Genomic DNA, 12,421 nt, shown 5'->3' on the forward strand with positions numbered 1-12,421 from the left:
GGTTGTAGGGCATTTTGAAATCCAATTTACATATCAATCAAGAAATCTAAAGCATCTTGACTGATCCATTCTCTTCCCTTGCAAAAAAATGTCTATACCAAATAAGAGTCTGTATATCAAAGATCAAAGCAGAGATCAAAGCGCCTGTATATCAATGATCAAAGCATACAACCGAATTTTCAAAGAAAAGGGCACACACCCCTTTACATTATTAATTAAAAAGAAGAACTCTGAAAGGACTTGCTCTGTAAAGTTATTTAGGGCAGAAAGATGTTTGTGTACTTGATATACAGATTCATGGAGCACTTTACATGTAGCCCACGGTTAGTGACAGTAATTGAGATTGGAATAGCCATTGTATGCAACGCAGTGACAAAACGCGATGTTACACAATCACATCGCTTAGCAACAGCAATTCCAACACCTCCCTTTGCTAGTATTAAACGAGGATCATGGATCATTAAGCAAACACCAGGCAGCTTGCAAGCAGGATGACAGGCAGATGAGGCTTGATACCTGACACAAGGGCAGCAGGCCAAAGGGGTGGACATTGCCAATTGGGGAAGGATGCAGAAGTGGCCAGCAAGAGACAGCATGAACATGGTGGGGTCAGGGGTGAAGGCTTCTAGTCAGGGAAAGGTGCAAGCAACTAGTTCTTAGTTGACCTTACTGACCTCTTAGATTCCTAAGAGGTCAGTAAGGGGCGTACATAAGTGCACTAGAGTGCCTTCCGTCCCCTGTCCTATAATCTCTCCTATATCTCGTATTTCTTCTCTACTATATCCTCTATAACCTTCATTGTGTATTATTGTGTATTGGACTAACTAAATAAATAAACAAACAAACAAACAAACAAACAAAATTACAATTGAAATTGAAATTAAAATTAAAATAAATAAAAAAAATAAAAAAAAATAAAAAAAAATAAAAATAAAATAAAATAAAAACTGGGGTGCTTTATGACCTTTCCTCCCAACTTCCCTGTTGACAATCCTATGACTGCACGATGCTGCAACTGGTGTGACAGCCAATTGCCAAGCACCAGATCACTACCAGATGACATTGGGTTGGGGCAGTTCTATGCGGGCCTGAACATTGAGGATCAGTGCCAAGTCTCCTTTTTCAGTGCTGTCATAACTTCAAATGATCGCTGAATGAACGCAAGTCTTTATATTTTGTTATCTTTCTCTTCTGCTCTGTCTCCAGGTGTTGCTGCTTCCATTATCCAGACATTTTCTTAAAGTTCTTATATCGGTGGTTATTGAAACGGATGTCCAAGTACCACCTCTATGTTGATTGAGGCAGGCAGGATTCCATTGGGTATCATTTGGTGGGGGTCAAGGGAAAGGGAAGGTTTTGCCTTCTCCTTCTGCTCAAGATCCCCATGTACAATTGGTGGTCCACTGTGTGACACAGAATGCTGGACTCTATATATCATGTGACGTCATGTGACACAATCAAGTTTGACACCCGTGTTCTTAGCCATTGCTACATCTTATTATCTGCTTTACCTGCTATTTTTTTTTTATGTGCTGACCTTGTAATACCTTGTCTTGCCACGTCTGTTTTCTGTTCTTCATTTGATCTTTTTTTGTGAGCCAGTTTGGTCTTTCCAGTACTCAATAAGCTTTTCTGGTCTATTAGCTTCAATGCATTGTCTTCACTATCCTTCAGTTGTTATCCCATTATATTTTTTTCTTCATCGTCCATCTAATCTAGTTGCAACGTTCCATTATCCCCTATTATTATTATTGTTCTATACTTTCTTCATCTTTAACAGAGCAAGGCAACCTCAATATACAAAATAAAAGTTAACGTGCAAAAAGGAAAATATGTAAAATGAAACTAGAGGTACAAATATGGTTCTTAAAAATTTAGAAACTAAGAGACTTATTAAAATAATTTTTAAATCCCAGAAACAATCAAGAATCTATTTTGCTCTAGCATTCTCAGCACAGCTGAACACTTTAAGTCCAATTATTTTTCACCAGTGCTGTGTAACAGTCTCAGAGGGTGGCTGACTTCATACTGTGGTATTACAGAAATGAATCTTATACTGGGGATTTAAAGGATCTGTATTTCCAATATAATCAGCATAATTAGAGAACATTTTACACAGAAGCATTGTTAAAAAAATTAACTATATTTATAGCCCAGCATTTCTGGAAAGGCAGAACTACAGGGTACCGCTTCTCCAAATTAGATTTGGTGGAGGAGGTTGATATTATACATTCAGATCCAAATGGACAATATTTTCCTTGCTCATCAAACTAAGCATAATGGACATGTGGGATTAGCTTTCTTGGAACATCTACCGCTAAGTATTTTTGTTCCTTGGTGACTTCTGAATCATGAAAATTTGTAGAGGTTGCATATGCTTATTCTCCAAATTATATAAACCTAAATTACAACCCTCTTCCTTTTTAAAATCTAGAAATTCATTATTCTGTTTCAATTGCATGTGTTGGATTTTAGCAATACAGTGCTCCCTCGATTTTTGCGGGTTCGAACTTTGCGAATAGCCTACACCACGGTTTTTCAAAAAATATTAATTAAAAAATACTTCGCTGTTTTTTTCCTATGCCACGGTTTTTCCCATCTAATGATGTCATACGTCATCGCTAAACTAATAATTTTTGCAAAAAAATAACCAAAAAAATAATTATTGTTAATAAATAATTATTTTTATAAATATCAGGACAACTAAGTGCCTTATTCAATGGTGAGTACCAGTAATAATGGTGAGTAAATGGTTGTTAAGGGAATGGGAAATGGTAATTTAGGGGTTTAAAGTGTTAAGGGATGGCTTGGGATACTGTCCATAGCCAAAAATGGTGTATTTACTTCTGCATTTCTACTTTGCGAAAATTCGACTTTCGCAGGCGGTCTTGGAATGCATCCTCCGCGGAAATCGAGGGAACACTGTATACAGCCTGTTCCATGATTATATACAGGATTGTGAGGTCCAGGCAAAAGACTACACTGCACAAAATGGGAAATGAAAGTCACAGGAAGAAAGACAAGCACCAAACTAAAAGTACAGGAGCAGGCAAGGCAGGGAAGGGGTGGGAAGCAGTGGTGGGTTGCTACCAGTTCATCACGGATCAGGTGAACCAATAGTGGCAGTGGGAGGCTAGGCCCACCTGCCTGGATATCTCTGCACATGCACAGAAGCACCGCACGCGTGCATGCACCCAGTCACGCAAATAGCGAACTTGTAGTGAAGGTAATTGAAACCCATTACTGGTGGGAAGACTCTAATACTACTTCTCAGTGAAAAACCCTTTAAAGCCCTTCATGGCACTGGACCAGAATATCTCCAAGACCGCCTGCTGCCGCACGAATCCCAGCGACCGATTAGGTCCCACACAGTGGGCCTTCTCCGGGTCCCGTCAACTAAACAATGTCGGTTGGCGGGCCCCAGGGGAAGAGCCTTCTCTGTGGCGGCCCCGACCCTCTGGAACCAACTCCCCCCGGAGATTAGAACTGCCCCTACTCTCCTTGCCTTTCGTAAGCTCCTTAAGACCCACCTGTGTCGTCAGGCATGGGGGAACTGAGACATCTCCCCCGGGCATATACAATTTATGAATGGTATGTGTGCATGTATGTGTGTTTAGAAAATGGGGTTTTTAAAATGTTTTTAGTAGAAATTTAGATTTGTTATAAATTGTTTTTCACTTTGTTGTGAGCCACCCCGAGTCTGCGGAGAGGGGCGGCATACAAATCTAAATAAATAAGTAAGTAAGTAAGTAAGTAAGTAAGTAAGTAAGTAAGTAAGTAAGTAAGTAAGGTATGTATTCTTTTATAGAACAATCATGGGTCACACAGCAGATATATAGATCACTACAAGTGCCTTGGTATCCAAGGGAGCTATAATGAGGAGGCAAGGAAGACAGCAACATCCAATTGCCACCAAAGGATCCAAGAGAAGAGCCAGCTCAATGGGAAGAATGAGACCCATGCCATCAACACGTATACCCTGCCATTCATCAAATACCCCACTGGTATAGTGAGCTGACAAAAGAAGGAGATGGAAACTGCCAATGTGAAAACTTGGACGCTTCTCACAATGTACAGAGGTTTCCATCCCAACACCCAGAGGCTGTGCACTAGACAGAAAAAAAAACAGTTGGTGGCCTGGTAAATGTCAAAGCCACTGTCATGAATGAAATCAAAAGCATACATCATCAGTAAGATGACACACCAAGACGAATTGCTAAGAGAATGTCTGAGGAAGGGCCATGGCAAGACAAGATCTTGCATGAAATGTACCATTGACACATAGCTGAAGTAGCAGGCATCAGGAAATTCTACCAGCAGCTGTAAAGGGCTAAAAGATAGCACAGAGGCACTGACCATAGCAGTACAAGAGCAGGCACTAAGCAGCAGATCCATAGACAAGGGTCTACCACACAAAATAGTGTAAACTATGCAAAGAGGCCTCAGAGACAATGCGGCCGATAGTGCCAGGGTGAAAGATACAGGCAGAAATACCATACACTGGATAGTACAATCAAATAGCTGGTGTTGAAGATCCCACAGGAGGTTGAAGAAAATAAGACTTCCTCAATAGGGGATTTCCAGATCTAAACAAGCCTGCAAGATCTATTGAAGTCCTGGCCAATCAACCACAGTAAACAAAGACCATAAGATACCCTGTTTCCCCGAAAATAAGACGTACCCCGAAAGTAAGGCATGTCAGAGGTTTTGCAGAATTTGCTAATATAAGGCACCCCCCCGAAAATAAGGCGTAGTCAAGTTTACATACGGTACGGTGGAAAAACATACGGTACCATTCAAAGCTGTTCATAGTGGTACCGTAATAATGTGGCGTCCCCTGCTGGCCCCTTCCATCGCTTTGTACCGTCCAGTACAGCAGACACAGTCTGCTGCTGTCTCACCGCCATTACAGTCTCCACTACAGTGCGTAGACTGTAGTTCCTCTGGTGGCCGGAAGCTGCAATAGCGGGAGTATACTGTTGTACCATATAAGTGCCATCGTTTGTGTGTGTGGGTGCCATACTGACAGGTACCGTACCATAATCAGTGTACTGTACGGCACACTTTCTTTGGGGGTGTCAGCTTTTCTGCCTGTGAATTTGTCTTATTTGAGAAATATAAGGCACCCCCCGAAAATAAGATGTAGATGGAGCAAAAATTAATATAACAGTGTCTTATTTTCGGGGAAACACAGTAGCAGTGATGACAAATGTTACTGTGCCAAATGACAGATGGAGCATGAGAAACTGCAGGAATACCAGGGCCTGAAGGAGGAACTGGAGTAGATGTGGAAAGCAAAGGCCAAAGTGGTCCCAGTAATGGTGGGAGCACTCAGGACTGTGACTTCTAAACTGGGAGAATGGCTCAAACAGAGCTGAGGAATAACATCAGAATTCTCTGTTCAGAAGCTTGCAGTGCTCAGAACCAGTGTTCCCTCTAATTTTTTTTGGGGGGTGGGCGGAAAAGTATAGTGTCTGAGCGGCAGTCCCTTCGGGACTGGGCGGCACAGAAATAAGAAAGAAAGAAAGAAAGAAAGAAAGAAAGAAAGAAAGAAAGAAAGAAAGAAAGAAAGAAACAAACAAACAAACAAACAAACAAACAAACAAACAAACAAATAAAAAACCCACCCTGTTTTGCCTCAGAGAATTTCAAAATAAAATACTGTACTGTGTGTCTATAACAGTGAGCTCATAATAGGGCAACTCTATCAATATCAAAATGCCACTTAAATAGTTGAGCTAGTTTCAAACTAGATTTTGATTTTCTTTCTCTCTTCCTTACTCCCATTCTTTTTCTTTCTCTTTTCCTTCCTCTCTTTTTTCTATCTGTTTCTCTCTCTTCCTCTCTCTCTCCTTCCCTCTCACTCTTTCCCTCTCGGCTTCTGGGCAGGTTTGGAAAACTCTGAGTTGACGATGATTTTTAAGTGAGCGATTGCTCACTGCTCAGCTTAGAGGGAACTATGCTCAGAACAGCTAAAATCCTGCACAGAACTCTCCCACGGCCAGGCCTCTGGTAGAAGACCCGAGATTAAGGAAAACGCAATCATGTTGATGGGAAGGATTTTTTTGGTAACTGAATTTGACGCATATAATCATATTTTTTTAAAAAAATAACAGTGCCCACTCATTAGTCTATTGAATTAAAATTGCAGTTCATGACTCCACTTTACTAAATAAGTAATAAACATGCTTTCAGTAATGAATTTAGTATCACATATAGTTTTGCCTCTGAAATTTAAAAAAACAATTAAAACCTTTTATGTGGTAAGTGTCTAGTAATTACAAGTAATATATTTCAATGGATAATTATTCTAAATAAATAATTGTTCTGAATTATCACGAACAGATCAGAGATTGGTCATTTAGCAGCATCACATCATACGCTTGACAGTTTATGTCAGTTGGATTTACATGTTCACTTTGCCCTTGTTTCCAGGGAATAAAACCATGTTTTTGTATATTTTAGCAATCTATAAATATAGTACTGTGCCTGGAAGAATGAATGCTATATAATTATTTGTTATATTTCTTTCTGACTGCAACCAAATAAGACTCTTTCTGGTTTTATCCAGTAGCATTGCCAACATTTGGATTGAGTTCACATCAGAAATCCCATTATAATAAGAGTGAGGGTACTACAGTGGTACCTCTACCTAAGAACGCCTCTTAAGAACTTTTCTAGACAAGAACCGGATGTTCAAGATTTTTTTGCCTCTTCTTAAGAACCATTTTCTACTTAAGAACCTGAGCCCAGAAAAATTTCCCAGGAAATTTGAGAGCGGCACGAAGGCCTGGCCAGTTTTCTGCCATTCCCCCTTTAATTCCAGCCATCTTGGGCTTTTCTGGGCTGCCAGAGGAGCCTTTCGGTGGCACTTAAGGAGGCTTTGGCAGTCTAGAGAGAATGAAGCATTTTCCTTTCTCTGGGCAACCCATAGCGAACAGAGCGTTTTCCTTTTTCTGGGCGCTTGGAGAAGGAATAAACATAGAAACATAGAAACATAGAAGACTGACGGCAGAAAAAGACCTCATGGTCCATCTAGTCTGCCCTTATACTATTTCCTGTATTTTATCTTACAATGGATATATGTTTATCCCAGGCATGTTTAAATTCAGTTACTGTGGATTTACCAACCACGTCTGCTGGAAGTTTGTTCCAAGGATCTACTACTCTTTCAGTAAAATAATATTTTCTCATGTTGCCTTTGACCACTTCGCTATGGTGACTCCCTCGCACGGCCTCCCATACACCCGGCGCAAGGTTGCCTCTCAGAGCGTCTGGATGTGGAAAGGCAAAAGGGGGAGCTTCGCCCCGGCCAGATCAACTCAGCTTCAGCCAAACTGAGGAGTCACCACAGGGAAGGAAAGGCACCAGCTGCAAAGTGAGTGAGTGAGAGGAGAGGGGAGCCCTTCAGCATCGGAAGGAAAAGGAAGCAGGTAGCAGCAGCAGCAGCCACATGCCAGTCAAAGGAGCAGGAGGTTCCCCCCTCTCGCCTGCCTGGGTTTCCAAAACTTTAAGGCTTAAAAAAAAAAGAGACCCTGATGCAGGGAGGAGGAGCACACACCTCCCATACACTGCGCCAGAGAGAGAAACCCAGGGGGAATGGCAGGAAACTCTTTTTTTTAAGCCTTAAAGTTTTGGATTTTTTTTTATTCCCCTCACCTCACCTTCCTTCGGCAGCAACTCTCCTCCTCCTCCTCTTCTTCCTCCTCCTCCTCCCACCCAAATTCCAAGCTTTTCTTTCCTAATGGGTTTGCACGCATTATTTGCTTTTACATTGATTCCTATGGGAAAAATTGCTTCTACTTACAAACTTTTCTATTTAAGAACCTGGTCAAGGAACGAATTAAGTTCTTAAATAGTGGTACCACTGTATTTTCCTTGTAAAAATCTGAAACCTTATCAAGAACATATTTTAAAATTCTTCTTTTACAATCATTATACTGTTAATATACACAGGATCTTACCATCATGGTTAGAATTTCCCAGTGTCCATGGCTCATCTGAGTCAAAATGAGTGTCACCTCCTATTCCTGGTCCAGGAAAATAGGCATGAGCTAGAAATCCACCCTCCCCATCAAAAGGAGAGCTATCTCCATGGAAACCAGAAGCAAAAAATATCATAATATCGGCCTCTTTTCTGTCACTTTTTATTTCATGGTAAGGAACTTCTTCAAAGGTAAGTGGAGTCACTCTTTGCCAAACATCAAATGCTTGTCGGATGGCTTTCCTTGTATCAAGTTCTCCAACCTTGGGGGTGTAGTTGTGCACACTGTAGGAAGGAGAAGAAGAGCTTATTTAAAACTTACAAAGGACTGCTTTCTTACATGAGCAACTTTCATATTTGGGATTGGTACAATTACAACATTAAATCTGGCAACCTTTCATATCTTTTGAAAGTATTTTAGCTATGAATTAACAGTTTTATAATGTTTCTTATGTATTTTAATGTAAAATGTATATATGAAATATGACACTGCATTCAATAATTTTAAGATGTATCAACTTTAAATTCCACACTGGCTGGGAAATTCTGGGAGTTAACCTCCATACATCTTAAAATTGCCCTGTTTGAAAAACACTGGACTAAACCAATACACTATAGTTGAAATATGCCTAAGGATTCAAGTCTAAATTTTTTTTGGAAGATACAAGGCTGGGCGGCAAAGTTACCACAATATTCAATCTTCCACATATTTACTGCAGAATCTGAGAATAATATTGGGTTCCTTATCCATAATTTCTAGTTTTCTGGGACTATTTTTATAAGGGACATTTATTCTCTCCCTCCCCATATTAATAGGTTAATTAATTATGCTTATCCATATAACGATACAGACCCTTAATTAACCCATTCATATGGGGAGGGAGAGAATAAACGTAACTTATAAAAATAGTCCCAGAAAACTAGAAATTTGTGAAATGTTTTAAATTCAAACTATTTCGAATCCATAAATATGATACTGAAGATAAATATTCTATTAGAAACATATACCGCAGAACTGTTTTTGTCAACTTTTAGCTAATAGCTATTCAGCTCTGTCTGTCCATACTTAATTATATCGAAAAGATAGATCTGTGATGTTGAGAATAATATGATGATGGCAGAAAGATGTTAAATTATTTGTTAGATTTAGATAATAATATTCATACTGGAGTATCTATAACATCTTCTAGATAACCAAGTACCTGCCACAGATATTTTAGTGAATTCCAGTGCTTTAATTGTGACTTTAAATTCATCAAATATTTCTTGTAGATCTCATACTACACCACAGATATTTGGGTTAAAGAATATTAAAACTATGCATATTGATTACATTCAAGGACATTCCGGGGGGAAATTGGCCATTCTGTTATGTACTTACCCTATTTCCCTCAAAATAAAACATCCCCTGATAATAAGCCCAATTGGGCTTTTGAGTGCATAGCTATAAGGCTAAGCACTTATTCCAGGGCTCAAATACGGTATATATAGCTATTCAGCTAAAACATGTTGCATATATATATATATATACAGTCTTATTTTCAGGGAAACATGGTACTATACAGAGGTCCTCAAAGTGATTTAACATCACTATATAGCAGACTAACATTTAAGTTTCCATATGGCTAATTAGAATTCTTAACAACAGTACCTCCTCATTTGTGTTTTCAAGTAATTGTGAGTAAGCATTGAGAGGCATACTTCTTTTGACATACATAGGCATACAAACCCATATTTTTGGACTACACAGCATCATGTAGAAAACATAAAATGATAAAGAAATAGAGTAGTAAACAAAAACAACAACCCCAAAGTAACCTAATCCAGCTCATTACTGTCTTACTAAAACCTTTTTATAAAAAGTGTAAAGTCTTGTAGGGGGAGTTAAGAGATATTCCAGCTTGGACAATAAAGGGGAGGGAACATATACAATCAAACACTTAGGACTATCTGAGGCTTTCCCAAGGGAAGGCAGGCAGTCTGATAGGATTGTTGTAAACCAGAGGTCTTCATATTTGGCAAGTTTAAGACTTGTAGACTTCAACTCCCAGAATTTTCCACCTTGCCTAGCATAGCTGGCTGGAGAATTCTGGGAGTTGAAGTCCACAAGTCTTAAACTTGTCAAGTCGGGACACCGCCGCTGTAAACAATAAAGAAATCTCTTTGACCTAAATCTCAGAGCTACTCTGGTTACTTGTATCTGGCATTTATCTTATAATGGGAAAGGAGAGGTACATCCCAATGAATATACTTAGAGTTTTATCACTGGAATGTACATTCCCAGAATGGCTGGAGTAAAAACAATTTACTGAATAAGAAAATGACAAATACCCTACAGTATTCTTCCCAAAAAACTAAACAGACATTTACAACCAGGGCAGTGTCAACATGATGCTGGAAGGGAAACCCTCCAGCTGTCTGTTGATTCACTGAAAATAACTGAATAAAGGCAGAAAGCAAAAGGCAATACAAAGAGAGGGAAAATTGCCCAGCTAAATATTATATTCAAGAGAAGAGTAAATAGTTGTATCTGAATATTATAAGCATTGAAAGGAAATTGAGGATAACAATGGAATGGATAGGCCAAGTGCTTATGCACCAGAGACAAATGCTTTGTGTGTCCAATCACACTTGATCACTAAAGAATTCTATTTCCTATTTCCTAAGAAAATCATAGAAATCAAAGAAAACCTTTATGCAACAATAGGCATAATATAAAACAAAGAAAGAAGACTGTGTAAATATAAAGAATAATTGTTTTTAAATCCCTAAATCAAAAATAAGTGTGATCATTGAAGTAGAGAGTGATATTCAGGAAAATGAAGTTACATGGACCCTTGAAACATCACTAGAAACAAAACGGCAGGAGTTGATGATAGTAGCAAAGCTGTAAAATCTTACAAGTTGATGCAGTTAAAGGCTGCCTCCCCACAGAACAGCCTGCCCGTCAAGAGTGAGTAGGAGCCAATGAGCAGCATCCTCCATGGGGGGGGGGGTGAGGGGGTCCCTGTGTGGTTCCGTGGTCAGTGAGTCTCAAACTGAGGTGGCACAGTGGGTAGAGTGCAGGACTGCAGGCCACTAAAGGTGACTGTAGATCGGAAGGACAGTGGTTCAAATCTCATCACCGGCTCAAGGTTGACTCAGCCTTCCATCCTTCCGAGGGGGGTCAACTGAGGACCCGGATTTTGGGGGGGCAATAGGCTGGCTCTGTGGGGAAAAATGCTATTGCTAACATATTGTAAGCCATCCTGAGTCTAATGAGAAGGACGGCATTAAAAAATGAAAGAGAGAGAGAGAAAGAGAAAGAAAGAAAGAAAGAAAGAAAGAAAGAAAGAAAGAAAGAAAGAAAGAAAGAAAACAGCTTGAAGAATGTAAATCCACAGGAACTGAATTTAAAGATGCCTGGGATAAACATAGATCCATCCTAAGATAAAATACAAGAAATAGTATAAGGGCAGACTGGATGGACCACAAGGTCTTTTTCTGCCCTCAATCTTCTATGTTTCTATGTTTCTAAGTATTTCCTGGTTTATAAACATATACAGAAAATACAGCAGGTGCCAGGAGCTAGAAATAATTCATTTTATTCCAATATGTTAAAAAACAGTGCCAAAGGAAGCGCAAGTTACTTAACTACCAGAGTATGGCTGTCTCCAACTAAGATCATGGCATCTGACCTTCACAATTCCTGGCAAAGAGATGGGTAAGAAATGAAGGTAATGACAGATTTTATTTTCCTGGGTTCCAGGATCACCACAGATACAACCAAGAAATTAAAAGATGTTTGCTCCTGGGGAGGAAAGCTATGGCAAATCTAGACAGCATACTGAAACATCAACCTGCCAACCAAAGTGCGTATGGTCAAGGCTATGGTTTTTCCAGTTGTAATGTATGGCTGTGAAAGTTGGATCATAAGAAAGGTTGAGCGCCAAATAACTGAGGCTTTTGAACTATGGTACTGGAGAAGACTCCTGCGAGTCCCTTGGACTGCAAAGGGATCAAACCAGTCAATCCTAGAGAGCAACCCTGACTGCTCTTTAGAAGGCCAGATCCTGAAGATGAAACTCAAATACTTTGGCCACCTAATAAGAAAGAAGGACTCACTGGAGAAGAGCCTAATGCTGGGAAAGATTGACAGCAAGTTTAAATGGACTACAGGCAGGTGTGAAATCCAGCAGGTTCTAACAGATTCTGGAGAACTAGTAGCAGAAATTTTGAGTAGTTAAGATATGCTAATTTTTGCTTTATTGATTATACGAAGGGGGATAATTATAGATAGTCCTAAAACATATGTACCAAAGCCATCCCATTGATCTATTGAATAATTTGCATGATAATCAGGAAGCAACAGTTAGAACGGAATATGAAACAACTTAATTATTCACAATTGGGGAAGGAATGCTGTAGTTTTATCGTGGCACCTTGTTTAATTAAATT

At 39.5% G+C, this 12,421-nt stretch overlaps 1 protein-coding gene across 1 annotated transcript in view; it reads right to left on the reverse strand.

The window, feature by feature from the left end:
• The window catches only part of MMP24 (matrix metallopeptidase 24), a 59,664-nt gene that overhangs the window by 21,199 nt on the left and 26,044 nt on the right, over positions 1–12,421 (reverse strand). Inside the window, exon 4 of the mRNA XM_070744973.1 lies at positions 7,965–8,269. Within this exon, the coding sequence (XP_070601074.1) occupies positions 7,965–8,269 (305 nt within the window). The remainder of the gene's footprint in view (positions 1–7,964; positions 8,270–12,421) is intronic.

The sequence above is a fragment of the Erythrolamprus reginae genome, chromosome 3, assembly GCF_031021105.1.
Source record: "Erythrolamprus reginae isolate rEryReg1 chromosome 3, rEryReg1.hap1, whole genome shotgun sequence".
Taxonomy (NCBI): domain Eukaryota; kingdom Metazoa; phylum Chordata; class Lepidosauria; order Squamata; family Dipsadidae; genus Erythrolamprus; species Erythrolamprus reginae.